The sequence below is a fragment of the Nerophis lumbriciformis genome, linkage group LG27 (assembly GCF_033978685.3).
Source record: "Nerophis lumbriciformis linkage group LG27, RoL_Nlum_v2.1, whole genome shotgun sequence".
Lineage (NCBI taxonomy): Eukaryota > Metazoa > Chordata > Actinopteri > Syngnathiformes > Syngnathidae > Nerophis > Nerophis lumbriciformis.
The window spans coordinates 30,781,850-30,797,706 of record NC_084574.2 but is presented as its reverse complement, the minus strand read 5'-3'; the positions used below and the strand labels follow the sequence as shown (position 1 = coordinate 30,797,706).

Genomic DNA, 15,857 nt, shown 5'->3' with positions numbered 1-15,857 from the left:
AACCTCGGATTCAGGAGGAACAGTGTGGTTTTCGTCCTGGTCGTGGAACTGTGGACCAGCTCTATACTCTCGGCAGGGTCCTTGAGGGTGCATGGGAGTTTGCCCAACCAGTCTACATGTGCTTTGTGGACTTGGAGAAGGCATTCGACCGTGTCCCTCGGGAAGTCCTGTGGGGAGTGCTCAGAGAATATGGGGTTTCGGACTGTCTGATTGTGGCGGTCCGCTCCCTGTATGATCAGTGTCAGAGCTTGGTTCGCATTGCCGGCAGTAAGTCGGACACGTTTCCGGTGAGGGTTGGACTCCGCAAAGGCTGCCCTTTGTCACCGATTCTGTTCATAACTTTTATGGACAGAATTTCTAGGCGCAGTCAAGGCGTTGAGGGGATCTGGTTTGGTGGCTGCAGGATTAGGTCTCTGCTTTTTGCAGATGATGTGGTCCTGATGGCTTCATCTAGCCAGGATCTTCAGCTCTCACTGGATCGGTTCGCAGCTGAGTGTGAAGCGACTGGGATGAGAATCAGCACCTCCAAGTCCGAGTCCATGGTTCTCGCCCGGAAAAGGGTGGAGTGCCATCTCCGGGTTGGGGAGGAGATCTTGCCCCAAGTGGAGGAGTTCAAGTACCTCGGAGTCTTGTTCACGAGTGAGGGAAGAGTGGATCGTGAGATCGACAGGCGGATCGGTGCGGCGTCTTCAGTAATGCGGACGCTGTATCGATCCGTTGTGGTGAAGAAGGAGCTGAGCCGGAAGGCAAAGCTCTCAATTTACCAGTCGATCTACGTTCCCATCCTCACCTATGGTCATGAGCTTTGGGTTATGACCGAAAGGACAAGATCACGGGTACAAGCGGCCGAAATGAGTTTCCTCCGCCGGGTGGCGGGGCTCTCCCTTAGAGATAGGGTGAGAAGCTCTGTCATCCGGGGAGAGCTCAAAGTATAGCTGCTGCTCCTCCACATCGAGAGGAGCCAGCTGAGGTGGTTCGGGCATCTAGTCAGGATGCCACCCGAGCGCCTCCCTAGGGAGTTGTTTAGGGCACGTCCGACCGGTAGGAGGCCACGGGGAAGACCCAGGACACGTTGGGAAGACTATGTCTCCCGGCTGGCCTGGGAACGCCTCGGGATCCCCCGGGAGGAGCTGGACGAAGTGGCTGGGGAGAGGGAAGTCTGGGCTTCCCTGCTTAGGCTGCTGCCCCCGCGACCCGACCTCGGATAAGCGGAAGAAGATGGATGGATGGATGGATGGACTTGTGACTTCACTTGGACTTGAGCCTTTTGAATTGACATGACTTGACATGACTTGCTACTTTCCCCAAAACCCAAAGATGAAAAAGTTATTCGGGAGCGCTCCGTATTTTTCATTGTGTACTTGTCTATCAGCGTTGCGTGTGTCAGCTGGTGTGGTCTCAGTACAACAGCCAATCAAATTAGATCTACTTTGTTTTCATCACACAGCATTCATCCAATCAAATTGCAGGACAACCAACGAAGAAGACATGTCCAAACCACACGCCAGTGAACAAAAAATGATACCTAAAATAATTTTGTTTGGGTATAAAAATTACGAGGTGGTCAACACAAAACGGTTTGCAGTATGCAACACATGCGGTTCGAAAATTACTGATGGAGAGGCAACAACTTCCAACTTCGTCCGGCATTTGAAGTTGCACAAAGAACGGTAAGTGTTGAATGTAAGATAACGTTTATTGGCTAAGTAACGTGACTTTTATTTGCTGTGTAGTTAAATCAGTGAGGCTGTAAACTCACTGCTAACGTTATAACGTTATTGCAAACACGGGAATCTGTTGCAGTTCACTACCTTATTCATACTTTTTGTTCAGTGATTTTTTTTAAGCAGGGTTACGTTAGTCAATATATCACACGTAACGTTAGACGGCGGTCAGCAGCACCGCGTATTTTAGCCACCTAAAAAAAGACAAAAATAGTCAAATAAAGGTCAGTTAAAATGTATACTATATTATGAATATGTGTAGCGTTTTAGCTACCGTAGCTTTCTGACATACTTTTGGTTGTTTACCTCAGTGGTCCCCAACCACCGGGCCGCGGCCCGGTACTGGTCCGTGGATCGATTGGTATCGGGCCGCACAAGAATTTATTTTTATTTTTATTTTTTTTTAATTAAATCAACATAAAAAACACAAGATACACTTACAAGTAGTGCACCAACCCAAAACAACTCTCTCCCCCCTTTTGTTCTGGGCATTGAACATGAAGACTCTTCCTTCACTGTTCCGAGTGGCCATGAGAGTCTTGGCAGTGCCTGCCTCCAGTGCTCCAGTGGAGCGAGTTTTCAGCCATGGTGGCATCATACTACGCCCCCATCGTGCACAAATGACTGACAGACTCTTGGCTAATTTGGTCTTTTGCAAATGCAATGCAGCATAGGGCCCTGACATATAAAAAGTACAACTTTTTTGTTATGTTCACGTGTATGTCATGTTTTTTCAATGTTAACACTTTTGTACAAATAAGTACATTTGCACTTTATTTTTCAATGTGTTTGTTCTGTAAAGGAATGAGTTAATGTTTAAAATGACTGGTTAATAGTGCTATTATAAAGTGCAATGTCAGCACAATTTTCTTTCCTGCAATTTAAAATGCACTTGTTTTAATAAATAAATACAGCGTTTGAAAAGCATACACAATCTGTGTTAATATATTAGTCTGTGGTTAAAAGGACTTGAAAGGACTCGAAACTCAAAATGCAGGACTTAGGACTTGACTTGAGACTTTCCAGTCTTGACTTTGGACTTGACTCGGGGCTTGACTCGGACTTGAGGGCAAAGACTTGAGACTTACTTGTGACTTGCGAAACAATGACTTGGTCCCACCTCTGTGCATTAGTGCCCAAGGCATGGGTAACTTACACATCTGTGAAGGCACCATTAATGCTGAAAGGTACATACAGGTTTTGGAACAACATATGCTGCCATCTAAGCGCCGTCTTTTTCATGGACGCCCCTGCTTATTTCAGCAAGACAATGCCAAGCCACATTCAGCACGTGTTACAACAGCGTGGCTTCATAAAAAAAGAGTGCGGGTACTTTCCTGGACCGCCTGCAGTCCAGACCTGTCTCCCATCGAAAATGTGTGGCGCATTATGAAGCGTAAAATATGACAGCGGAGACCCCGGACTGTTGAACGACTCTACATAAAACAAGAATGGGAAATAATTCCACTTTCAAAGCTTCAACAATTAGTTTCCTCAGTTCCCATTCGTTTATTGAGAGTTGTTAAAAGAAAAGGTGATGTAACACAGTGGTGAACATGCCCTTTCCCAACTACTTTGGCACGTGTTGCAGCCATGAAATTCTAAGTTAATTATTATTTGCAAAAAAAAAAAAAAAGTTTATGAGTTTGAACATCAAATATCTTGTCTTTGTAGTGCATTCAATTGAATATGGGTTGAAAAGGATTTGCAAATCATTGTATTCCGTTTATTTTTACATCTAACACAATTTCCCAACTCATATGGAAACGGGGTTTGTAATTTCAAATTGCTTTGAACCCTCATCTCAAACAGGCGGACGTGAACAGACAACTGTGAAAAAGGCACAGCGGCGACTTTCCTGAGAATTTTTTAAAAAGAATGATGTCCGTCAAAAAACTGCTGGTCCTTTTCTACCGATCCACCATAGAGAGCATTCTCGTGTTTGGTTTACTGGGAGCTCAGCAGCTGACAGGAAAACTATAGAGATTCGCTTGTCAAGTACCTTCTTTAGAGGAACTTGCAAATTGTAGATTTCTCTCCAAACCCACAAACATACCAAAAGATACAATCTTTTGTTATGTTTGTGGGTAACTTTTTACCCCTCGGGGTGTCTCAAAACAAGAACGAGCAGATTTAGGAACAGCTTCTTTCCAGAAGTAGTGGCTGTCCGACACATGAGAAAACACATCAAGGCACTGCACTTTTTTAATAGTCCTTTATCTCTTCCTAGAACTTCTACTATTTATAACTGTTAATATCTATGCTGATTGTTTTTTTGTATGGCAAAACATTTTACTCCAATTTCATTGTATTTTTAATGCAATGACAATAAAGGTATTCTATTCCTTTTCATAGACTCTGTGATTGATTGAAGGGTTCTAAAGTTCATTTATTGCTCCATTAAATTTTTAAAAATAAAAATCAAAAACTGCCTCGCCATTTATTTGAAGGCCAGCCAGCGTTTGGGGTTGTCCACCAGGATCTTGTCCACCTGCGTCTGCGTGATGCCCCTGGCTAGCATCTTGGGAACGATGTTAGTCAGGATGTGCGAGTAGCCGTGGCCGCCATATTTGGTTAAGCGGTTCTTGGTGTGGATGTCGTGCGCGATGACGATCTTGTCCTCGTAGCCCTCTTTTACAAGGAACGCCAAGCTGAACGAAGAGAAGCAGAAAGAAAGCTGAAGAGCTGTGACCATCTTTGGGATCGAATACCAGGGCATTGGCATTGATACGTTGATTACACGTCTTTTTTTTTAAATTGACTTCAAAACAACGTTGCAAAATAGTTGTACTTGTAAATTCAGAGTATATACGTTGATGTTTGGGAAATGACTACATTTCAATGGTCACATCAACGTCACTACCTCACTGACAAAATGTCGTCAAAAAGCATGTAGTTTCAACGTTATGTTTGAGTTGCTCAATTTCAGGACCTAATTCAACAAGTTCTTGACGTTCTTTTAATAGAGTGGCTCTTAACCTGGGTTCGATCGAACCGTAGGGGTTCGGTGAGTCGGTCTCAGGGGTTCGGCGAAGGTCAAGACACACCCGACTCATCGTGTAAATACAAACTTCTCCCTATCCCTATTATGGATACCCCCGAACAATGTTCCCTTTAATTTTACATCTGATTTGCAGGTGTGTAAATGTTACAATAATTATGTATAAGACATCACACAACTCTTATGCTTAAAGGCCGTTGCTATAGTTATCAATTGTGCTGAAGTTGTACTTTTCTATCTGTGCAAAGGCACAACTTGTAATCTTGCTTTGCGAGTTGTCTCGTGTCAGCAGTTTGTTTCCAGACCCTGCCTGCTGACAGCCAAGGACGGACACAGAGTACCTCAACGCAGACAAAACAGAGACAGGGCGAAAGTGTGAGTGGCACATTTCCATTCTGAATAATCATGTATTGTGTCTACTGGGGCTGCTTGCATTACCCCTCCCTTCAGAAGCAGCTTCAGTGATGTTAACTAGGGACCTCCCGAATAAATAGAGGAGCACGTGGGACTGTACCTTTGAGCGTAGGGTGAAACTGTAACTGAGTGTACAGCCCAATACGTTCCTCCTCATGAGTAAAATTCAACTATGTCTCTGCTTGATTCCTTTCTTCTTGTCTTGTGTAATATATAGTTCGGTGTTTGAACCTGTCAGTAATTTGTTGTGAGTTCATGCACTGTGTTGGTTTTGTTCTTGGAACAAGGTGATGTTCATGCACGGTTCATTTTGTGCACCAGTAAAAAAAAACATATACATTTGTCTTGAATTAAAAAAAAGATATATAATAATATTTTTCACTAAAGAAGGGTTCGGTGAATGCGCATTTGAAACTGGTGGGGTTCGGTACCTCCAACAAGGTTAAGAACCACTGTTTTAATGTGTTGTGCCTGCTGGGATATTTGTCCATATTTTCTACATGAAATAATGGAAATATTGTTCACCCAAATATGAGACAATAGTTTTCCCCTGGGAAAAAAGCTTGAAGAAGACAGGTTGCAAACAGGTTTCTTGTGACATGGCAACACAGGGGGAAATGGTGTCCCAAATGTCGTTAGCAAACAACAGAGGAGTAGTACTTGCTTTATTATGCTATGACATCATGGTGTATGTGACACTAGTTCGCTCTTACCCCATCAAACCACCCAAACTCAACCTTTAAATATAGTTTAATTAAACAGATATTAATTTATGTAACACATAAACAAGTACAAATAATAATAGCGATAACAACAAATTTAAATAATAGCAATATAAAAAACAATCTAATTAATTTTTTGTTGAAATTGTTTTTTTTTCTTTTCCTTTTACACTTATTTTACCACCTTAGAGTCCATGCTTTTTGCGTCAAATAAAGTTTAGTAAAATGTTAATTAAATGCAAAAATCCTTATGCAATACATCTTTGGACAATTTTGACCAATTTTTTTTATGTCAAAGCATAATAATTCTGTAAATGTATCAATAAGTGCTTTGAATACATCATGCTTGTGGAAAGTACTGTTTTCAAACTTTTATTTTGTTAGCGCAATCAGACAGGATGTGGCGCACAGCGCTATTATTGTGACGGCAGGAAGTGTGCTGTGCAGCTGTCCCCAGCTTGACGATTAGTAAGTAAAAAAAGAGAGAAAGCCTCTCAAGTTGCAACTGCTGTTCTGTTGGTACATCGATGTTACATTGATGTTACATCGATGATGTCGTGCACAACACAAGCAGATGAGATGTGTTGTGGGTGTATGGATTGTCCTTGTTAGCTTAAGATTCGTAGTTTAGTCGCTGTTTCAAGTGGCAGTCTCGACATTGTTTAGTTCAGGACGGGGCGGATGAGTGTTTCGGGGATAAATTAGCGGTACTGGACACATTATTTTCCCAAATAAAATGTCGTCAACAATTACCACACCATAAATCCATACCAAACAGTTAATAATGAAACCATTAATGTTTTTATTACCTACCATTGTTCTCTGTTCGGCTAATTTCACTTGAGCAAACCTTTTCTTGCATTCCACACTACAAAATAGTAAAATTATGAAAGATTCCTACTAAAATTGTATCAGATCAATACCAGTGTCTGCCAATACTCAAGGCTCCAATTACGGTATTGTATCGGAAGTGAAACAGCTGTCTTACTCTGTTGTCTGATACTACTTTGTCCAAAAATGGATCTAGCAAAAGACGGGTGTTCTATTAAGACAATTTGGTTCTGCGTTCCAGGAATCAACATCTGGTGACATGGAAAGGAACAACTACTTGAAAGGTCTCTCACGTCTTGACTCTCTGGCTGTCGCTTGGCATGTCTATGTCCGAGTGGAATGGGTAGTTGAGCATCTCGGTTCCAAACAGGTCGTATTCCAGGTAACTTCTCAGCTCAGCAAACTCCAGCAGTTCGGCCTCACTGAAGATGGTCCTAATAAAAGTAGATACTGTTCATCTATTCAGAACTGACACAATACTGACTGTATGTTCAAAGTACAAGTCGAAAACCAGGGGTGTCAAATGTATGGCCTGCGAACAGGTTTTATCCGTCCCGCGTGATGAGTTTGCCAAGTATAAAAATTAGCTGCTTTTTTTTTTTAATGAAAGAAACTGCTGTTCTAAACGTGTCCACTGGATGTCACAGTAGCAATTCTGTTAGGCAAGCAAACGGTTTACACCGGGGCCAAGCAAGAGCTACACAGTAAAGGGGGACCTACATGAAACTTAAAACCTGACGTTTTATGTCTTCTGCTTCGAACACATGGCCATTTGGCACCCTCGTTGCCCCAAAATGTCTCTGTCGAACATGAGAAAAGTGAACTTAAAGGCCTACTGAAACCCACTACTACCGACCACGCAGTCTGATAGTTTATATATCAATGATGAAATCTTAACATTGCAACACATGCCAATACGTCCGGGTTAACTTATAAAGTGCAATTTTAAATTTCCCGGGAAACTTCCGGTTGAAAACGTCTAGGTATGATGACGTTTGCGCGTGACGTCGATGGTTGAAACGGAAGTATTCGGTCACCATTGTATCCCAATACAAACAGCTCTGTTTACATCGCAAAATTCCACAGTATTCTGGACATCTGTGTTGGTGAATATTTTGCAATTTGTTCAATTAACAATGGAGACTGCAAAGAACAAACCTGTAGGTGGGATCGGTGTATTAGCGTCTGGCTACAGCAACACAACCAGGAGGACTTTGACTTGGCTAGCAGACGCGCTACCGTGACTACGCCAACCGCATCGATGATCGGGTGAAGTCCTTCGTCGCGCCGTCGATCGCTAGAACGCAGGTGAGCACGGGTTTTGATGAGCAGATTAGAGCTGGCTAGGTTGAGAGCTAATGTTTTTATCATAGCTCTGTCGAGTCCCGTAGCTAAATTAGCTTCAATGGCGTCGTTAGCAACAGCATTGCTAGGCTTTGTCAGGCGGTACATCATTAACCGTGTGGTTACAGGTCCAGAGTTTGGTAGTATTGTTGATATTCTGTCTATCCTTCCAGTCAGGGGCTTATTTCTTTTGTTTCTATCTGCATTTAAGCACGATGCTATCACGTTAGCTCCGAAGCTAAAGTGCTTCACCGATGTATTGTCGTGGGGATAAAAGTCACTGTGAATGTGCATTTCGCGTTCTCGACTCTCATTTTCAAGAGGATATAGTATCCGAGGTGGTTTAAAATACAAATCCGTGATCCACAATAGAAAAAGGAGAGAGTGTGGAATCCAATGAGCCCTTGTACCTAAGTTACGGTCAGAGCGAAAAAAGATGCGTCCTGCACTGCACTCTAATACTTCTCTCACGTTCCTCATCCACGAATCTTTCATCCTGGCTCAAATTAATGGGGTAATCGTCGCTTTCTCGGTCCGAATCGCTCTCGCTGCTGGTGTAAACAATGGGGAAATGTGAGAAGACTTTCAACTTGTGACGTCACGCTACTTCCGGTACAGGTAAGGCTTTTTTTTTATCAGCGACCAAAAGTTGCGATTTTTATCGTCGTTGTTCTCTACTAAATCCTTTCAGCAAAAATATGGAAATATCACGAAATGATCAAGTATGACACATAGAATGGATCTGCTATCCCCGTTTAAATAAAAAAAAAATCATTTCAGTAGGCCTTTAACCCCTTTGAATAGTTTTTACCTCCGTTTTTCACGGTTTGTTGAGTTAGCTTTGGATTGATGCAAAGGAGGTATTTGATACCTAGAAGAGTTTACATGTTGTGTTTTTGTTCAATCCCAGAAAGACTCCGACTTAAAGTTTAATCCTGTCTATGTAGATACACTGAGACCAAGTGTAAGCTCATTGTGTTTTTGAAACTGCACCAATTTCCTCAGAATTGTCAACAAACTTGAAGTGTTTTGTCCAGAGGATTATTTGTGATTTGTACGTTTTCAGAATGTGTTTGTTCTATTTATAAAAAAGAAAACTACCTGAAGTTGTCTTTATTTTTAAGTTATCACACCATGATTTTACACGTGTCTTAATGAAATTAAACAATGGATGTCCGCTAACTTCTTGCAACTCAACGCCAAGAAAACAGAAATGCTGATTATCGGTCCTGCTAAACACCGACATTTATTTAATAATACCACCTTAACATTTGACAACCAAACAATTACACAAGGCGAATCAGTAAAGAATCTGGGTATTATCTTCGACCCAACTCTCTCCTTTGAATCACACATTAAGAGTGTTACTAAAACGGCCTTCTTTCATCTCCGTAATATCGCTAAAATTCGTTCTATTTTATCCACTAGCGACGCAGAGATCATTATTCATGCGTTCGTTACGTCTCGTCTCGACTACTGTAACGTATTATTTTCGGGTCTCCCTATGTCTAGCATTAAAAAATGACAGTTGGTACAAAATGCGGCTGCTAGACTTTTGACAAGAACAAGAAAGTTTGATCATATTACGCCTATACTGGCTCACCTGTACTGGCTTCCTGTGCACTTAAGATGTGACTTTAAGGTTTTACTACTTACGTATAAAATACTACACGGTCTAGCTCCGTCCTATCTTGTCGATTGCATTGTACCATATGTCCCGGCAAGAAATCTGCGTTCAAAGAACTCCGGCTTATTAGTGATTCCCAGAGCCCAAAAAAAGTCTGCGGGCTATAGAGCGTTTTCTATTCGGGCTCCAGTACTATGGAATGCCCTCCCGGTAACAATTAGAGATGCTACCTCAGTAGAAGCATTTAAGTCCCATCTTAAAACTCATTTGTATACTCTAGCCTTTAAATAGCCCCCCTGTTAGACCAGTTGATCTGCCGTTTCTTTTCTTTTCTCCTCTGCTCCCCTTTTCCTTGAGGGGGGCGGGGGGGCACAGGTCCGGTGGCCATGGATGAAGTGCTGGCTGTCCAGAGTCGGGACCCGGGGTGGACCGCTCGCCTGTGCATCGGCTGGGAACATCTCTGCGCTGCTGACCCGTCTCCGCTCGGGATGGTGTCCTGCTGGCCCCACTATGGACTGGACTCTTACTATTATGTTGGATCCACTATGGACTGGACTCTCACAATATTATGTCAGACCCACTCGACATCCATTGCTTTCGGTCTCCCCTAGAGGGGGGGGGTTACCCACATATGCGGTCCTCTCCAAGGTTTCTCATAGTCATTCACATCGACGTCCCACTGGGGTGAGTTTTTCCTTGCCCGTATGTGGGCTTTGTACCGAGGATGTCGTTGTGGCTTGTGCAGCCCTTTGAGACACTTGTGATTTAAGGCTATATAAATAAAGATTGATTGATTGATTGATTGATTTTACCATTCCGGCCCACTTGGGAATAGATTGTCCTCCATGCGGCCCCTGAGCTAAAATGAGTTTGACACCCCTGTGGTAAACCATGTTTTAGCTCCATAACACACGGTGTTTTCCCGCCTGTACATTGAAAATAAACATGACAACACTAAAGCTGTTTCTAGGGACCATATCCAAAGTCACTTTTGAGGACTTTCACCATGACTAAAACGCTTTTTTTTTTACCTGTCCAGGTGAGACATGACCGTTTTGCCGATGTCACCTCCCGCCTCCTGGAGAACGCGCACCACCTCAGCCGGAGCAGTGGGATTGCGCCCGGGATGGATGATGACGGGGCAGCCCAGCTGGGCTTGAGCGTGCGCCGTGGCCTTTAGCACCTTCCTCTCGCTCTCTGTGATGGGCCAGCTGGTTCCGATCTCGCCGATAACGCCGCAGCGGACGTTGGTGCCGTCGGCGCCATGGAGAACCTCGCTGATGATGACATCGGTCAACTGACATGTAGGACAGAAACCACAATTTAAGAAGCTTTTTAGGGCGGAAAGTTTGTTCCGTCTAATGCACGTGGCGATTAACTTCTTACAGTGTCAATGCACATGAAAAAAGGTTGCTGGAATCAATCACTCACATACACAATATGGTCAGGATAACAAATGGATGCAGATGTTCCTCTTATGACTTACAGTATGACTAACATATGACCTTGTTTAAGGCCCAACAACCGTGACTGCACCACTCCGTCACAAAACTACCCGATAAATTGTCATATTTGCTTGGGGCTCCAGGGCTCCAGGTTTGATCCCCGCTTCTGCCATCCTCGTCACTGCCGTTGTGTCCTTGGGCAAGACATTTTACCCACCTGCTCCACACTGGTTTGTTTAGTTTTAGTTTAGTTTGTTAAGGATCTCCATTAGTCTACGCCGCTATGGAGACTATTCTGCCTGGGGTCCAGGCAAAAAACATCACACAATCACAAAACAAAAGATTACAATGCAGTATAACATGATCAATAATACAATTTTGTAAAACAAAAATAGCAACAACAACAACAAAAAAAAAAAAAAATTACTTCGAGTTTACATAATAATGTTCATACCAAAGATAAAAAGAGCAATATAAAATAGATAAATATTTTTGCAAAAATAAAACAAAAAACCAATGGCCTATAATATACACATTAGTGTACCAAAGACAAACAATAAGTGACGAAAAAGCACCATCCATCCATTTTCTACCGCTCGTCCCATAATGAATAAAATATGACACAAAGTACATACAAAATCAAGATAATATCAATATAAAAACGGTAACCAGAAACAATATTAATTTTAGCCAAAAAAATAAGCCAGAAGAATGTGGGTTTCACTATTTAAAGCGCTTTGAGTCTCCAAGAGCATGCGGCCCGTTTTAAATTCTGTCCCGCCCGACATTCACAAATATTTTTTTTAGATCTTTAAGATGGAAACTGTAGCTGCCATTATGATGTGCAGTGATGTTTTTAAATGACCGTGAGTCTTGAACTAAACACGGTATTTCAATGGTTGGAATCTGCGCTTTTGCATGATATACTAGTTACTATGGTAATCTAATTAGTTACTATGGTCATCTAAGTCACAGCTGCTCAAACGAGGCACCAATCAGTGTGGGTGGGGAGCGTTTCCACAGAGAGCCTGAAAATGCGGGTGTCAGGGACAGACGCGGGAGGGGACTTTTACAACAAAGTTCTAAAGATTAGTCATATATCAGATGTATCAGATTGTAGTTTTTTTTTTTTTTTACCCTTCGCATTCATATTTCGCTGTTTTTGTTGCGTTTCGCTTGATTGTAAAATATGTCGATGGGTAGGGGGTGTGACGTTCATATGTTGTCAATATTCAGTGTTTTATCATTCATAGTTAATATTGTAAATCCCACATTCTTTATTTTCATGTACATTCTGGGTGTCTCATTCGGTAAAAAAAATGTCAAATTCCATTCCGTTTTTTAAGGCGGTCTGTCATAACGTTTTTAGCATTCAATCAGACATTATTGTGAGGTTTCGTATCAGTGTTCCTAAAAATAGATATACCGGCCCCCAGACACATTTTTTTTGTCTAAATTTGGCCCGCCGAGTCAAAATAATTGCCCAGGTCTTTTCTTGTATTTTACTGAAGCCATTAAAAAACAGTAAACACGGTGGGCTAATTGCCTACTAGAAGCCAGCAGCTACACGACAGCTAAGCACAAAATAGCACACAAGCGATTCAAATGTAATAGGTCCTTCATTGAACTGATGTGGGCTCTGAGCCGAGGATGTGGTTGTGGCATTGTGCAGCCTTTTGAGACATTTGTGATTTAGGGCTACACAAATAAATAAGTTGATTGATTGAACAAAAGTCTTAATATAAACAAGTATCAAATAAGTAAAGTTGCATATTACTTACACATAACAAGTGTACAAGGTGAATTTTTAAAAAATTCATACCCGAATTGTGATTCTTATTTACCCCGATCCTAAATAGATTCCTAAGGGTGTGTGTGTGTGTGTGTGTGTGTGTGTGTGTGTGTGTGTGTGTGTGTGTGTGTGTGTCACTTCAATACACACCTTCTCCACACTCATCTTCCTGGTGGCGTCGCTGTGCGTGCAGTCCACATAGTAGCCCGCCCCCGCCACAATGTGGACCCCCGTCTCCTTGGCCAACTTCCTCAGGGTGGGCAGGTCCCGGTCAATGCCCGTGGTGGTGTTCTCCACGATGGCGCCCCCGCCGGCCTTCCTGTAGGCCAGCAGCTCGTCGCGCACGGCGGCCGTCTCCTGCTGCAGCAGCAGGTTCTGGCGGCTGCTGTACGGGTTCTGCCTGAGCCAGTGCATGTGCTGCATGTGGAAGGGGTCCTCCGCAATCTTCTCCTCGCCCGGCGGCGGGGGGACGTAACAGCACCCAAAGGTCATGGTCAGGTGCTCGTGGGTCATGGTGCGGCCCAGCTGGTCCGGGTCCAGCAGACCCAGAACAGTCTGGACCTTGCCGCTTAGCTCCGGCATGGCAGGTACTTGGCGTTTCCTGCAAGCTGTCAAATGCAAAACAGGCAGTGATTAATGATTGACAGGCTGTCAGACTGTGCACGCATTTTTGATTGTCAGGTTAGTACACAGAGCAGACAAGCTCAGCAGAGCAGGACTCTCAATTACTAACTAAAGTAGTAAGACTGAATGAAGCATACCTTTAAAAGCTTAGTCTTAGAAGCTTATTTCGCTGCAGGCTGCAGTTACAACACGCTAAGATCCTTTCATTCCAGCAAAAACGGCTTGAAAAAGACAAAACACTGCAACGTGTCGTTAAGCAGAAGTTAAAATTTCACCGACTTATATTGGCGAGGAGGAACGCCGCTGACCTTTACTCTGAGCATTCAACTGTTCCCCTCTCGGATTCGCAGGGCAAGTGAAGCCATAGATATCGTACGTGAATAGATGCAGCATTGGGCGCTGCGGCGCAGGGAATTCGGCCGCCATCTTGAACCGGTCGTCTTACTCCTCTTTGAGCAGCAGAAAGAACAAGGAAGAACCAGGCGGACCGTGGGAAACAGGTCACGGGGGATTACTTTTCACAAGTAAGAGTGAACTTTTCTGTTGGTTATATTTTGTGAATCGGAGATTATTGCACTGTATGTATGCCCACCAGCGAAATTGTTGCCAGCTGCTGCAGCTAGCTTAGTTAGCTACTGTGCCAGTGACCCGGATGTGAACTCATTTTCCTTAACACTGATTTAATAATAATAATAATAATAATTAAAGCTGCAAGCAGCATTGGTCGGGCCCGCGTATTTGGCAGGTGCTAGTCCTAAGTGTCCCAATACTTTTGTCAAGTTTTAGTCCCAAGTGTCCCAATACTTTTGTCCGGTGTAAGTGTCCCAATACTTTTGTCCAGTGGTAGTCCTAAATTTCCCAATACTGTTGTCTACTTTTAGTCGTAAGTGTCCCAATACTTTTGTCAAATTGTAGTCCCAAGTGTCCCAATAATTTTGTCCAGTTTTCGGCTTAAGTGTCCCAATACTTTTGTCTAGTGTACCTACCTAGTCTGCATTGTGTGGGCACGTTGGTGCATCCTGCTTTTAAGCAGCCATCTTAAAAAAACAGCAGCGCAGCAGCATCAGCGAAGCGGTTCTTTGAAGGGTCATAAAATCAAAACCGGAGCAGGTATCAAAACGCTTTCGCCAACTTTTAATCAGAAGGGTTCAATCTCTCTCCTGTGTTAGTTTGAAGCTGAAACAACAAACGCGCTCAGAGGAGATAATGTTTGAAGAAAGGTGACCGTTTTTTTTACAAAAATTTTGTTTTGAAGGGGGAATAGCAAACTTCCTGTTGATTTTTGCTGGGGGTTGTCAATTTATGAAATGCAGTTCTAAGTGTGACCTACATAGAGGTTTTTGTTTCATGTCTCTCCGACCTTCCCAGTGGGAGTTACAGGCAGTTTTGTCATTTTTTTCTTCCGAGGAGCAGTTTTTTCTCAGTTTTATTCAAAAATTGCTCTAGAGCGCAATTTTTAAATTTGGGGTTAGGTTTTTTTATTAGATCGCAATTTGTGCCAGTCCTGATGTGTGCGCTCAGTTTGGTGAGTTTTGAAGCGTGTTAAGGGGGTCAAATTGCAGCTCAAAGAGGCAAAAGTGACTGTTTTTAGTACTTTTTTGTCTTGAAGGGGGAATAGCCAACTTCCTGTTGATTTCTGCCCGATGATATACAATTATGAAAACTAGGTCTGAGTCAGACCTACATAAAGGTTTGTGTTTCATGTCTCTCCGATCTTCCTAGTGGGAGATATAGGCAGTCTAGTTTTTTTTTTCCTAGGGGGCGCTAGAGCGCAATTTTGAGTTTTTAAAAAAAAAATTTTTTATTAAAAGACAATTTTCGCAGGTCCTGATAGGTGGGTAAAATATGGTGAGTTTTGAAGCATGTTAAGTGGGTCAAATTAGTGCTCAAAGAGGCGGCGGAAGAATAAGAAAGAAAGAATAAAACCTTACAAATTCAATAGGTCCTTATGTCCCATTGTATAAGGACTCCCTTTGGGAGTCCTTATACAATGGGCCATGCGGGCCCTAATAATACATTTTATTTGGTATAGCGCTTTTCAGAACACTCAAAGACGCTTAACAGGATAAAAAATTTAAATATGAATACGACAGACACAATAATGCACACAACTTATATTATTGCTATAACATTTACCAGCGATTTTTTTCCTACAGAATGTAGATGTATTTCACTGCTGTCATGTCTTAATATACATTTACTTGAAAATATAAACAACTGAACTGACTGTACAATAGTTTGTCATAAAGCCAATTTGGCTGTTGGTGTATTGACAATATTAGTAGTTTTGCTTCATCATCAACAGATATGCATCAAAATATGAGTTTTGTAGA

General features: G+C 42.6%; 1 protein-coding gene across 3 annotated transcripts; it reads right to left on the bottom strand.

The window, feature by feature from the left end:
• Window positions 1-3,904: 3,904 nt before the first annotated feature.
• On the bottom strand, window positions 3,905-14,621 carry pter (phosphotriesterase related). 3 transcript variants are annotated; one of them, XM_072916408.1, is made up of 6 exons: window positions 13,833-13,851; window positions 13,662-13,763; window positions 13,051-13,508; window positions 10,695-10,960; window positions 6,986-7,126; window positions 3,906-4,375 (listed from the first exon to the last, which is right to left on the bottom strand). In XM_072916408.1, the coding sequence occupies exons 3-6, from the start codon at window positions 13,480-13,482 to the stop codon at window positions 4,165-4,167; spliced, it is 1,050 nt and encodes a 349-aa protein (XP_072772509.1). In that variant the 5' UTR covers window positions 13,483-13,508; window positions 13,662-13,763; window positions 13,833-13,851; the 3' UTR covers window positions 3,906-4,164. The 3 variants fall into 3 exon arrangements, with proteins under 3 accessions (XP_061844144.1, XP_072772509.1, XP_072772508.1); XM_061988160.2 differs by lacking the exons at window positions 13,662-13,763; window positions 13,833-13,851 and adding an exon at window positions 14,511-14,621 and having other exon boundaries at window positions 3,905-4,375; XM_072916407.1 differs by lacking the exon at window positions 13,833-13,851 and having other exon boundaries at window positions 13,662-13,813.
• Window positions 14,622-15,857: the final 1,236 nt, after the last annotated feature.

Bases quoted from the DNA above. Each gene is read 5' to 3' on its own strand.
- pter (XM_061988160.2), bottom strand. From the start codon at position 13,482: ATGCCGGAGCTAAGCGGCAAGGTCCAGACTGTTCTGGGTCTGCTGGAC. The intron at 10,961-13,050 runs GTGTGTATTGAA...CCTACATGTCAG, and splicing joins GGAAGATGAGTGTGGAGAAG to TTGACCGATGTCATCATCAG. The intron at 4,376-6,985 runs GTGAGAGACCTT...CTCTTCGTTCAG, and splicing joins GACAGCCAGAGAGTCAAGAC to CTTGGCGTTCCTTGTAAAAG.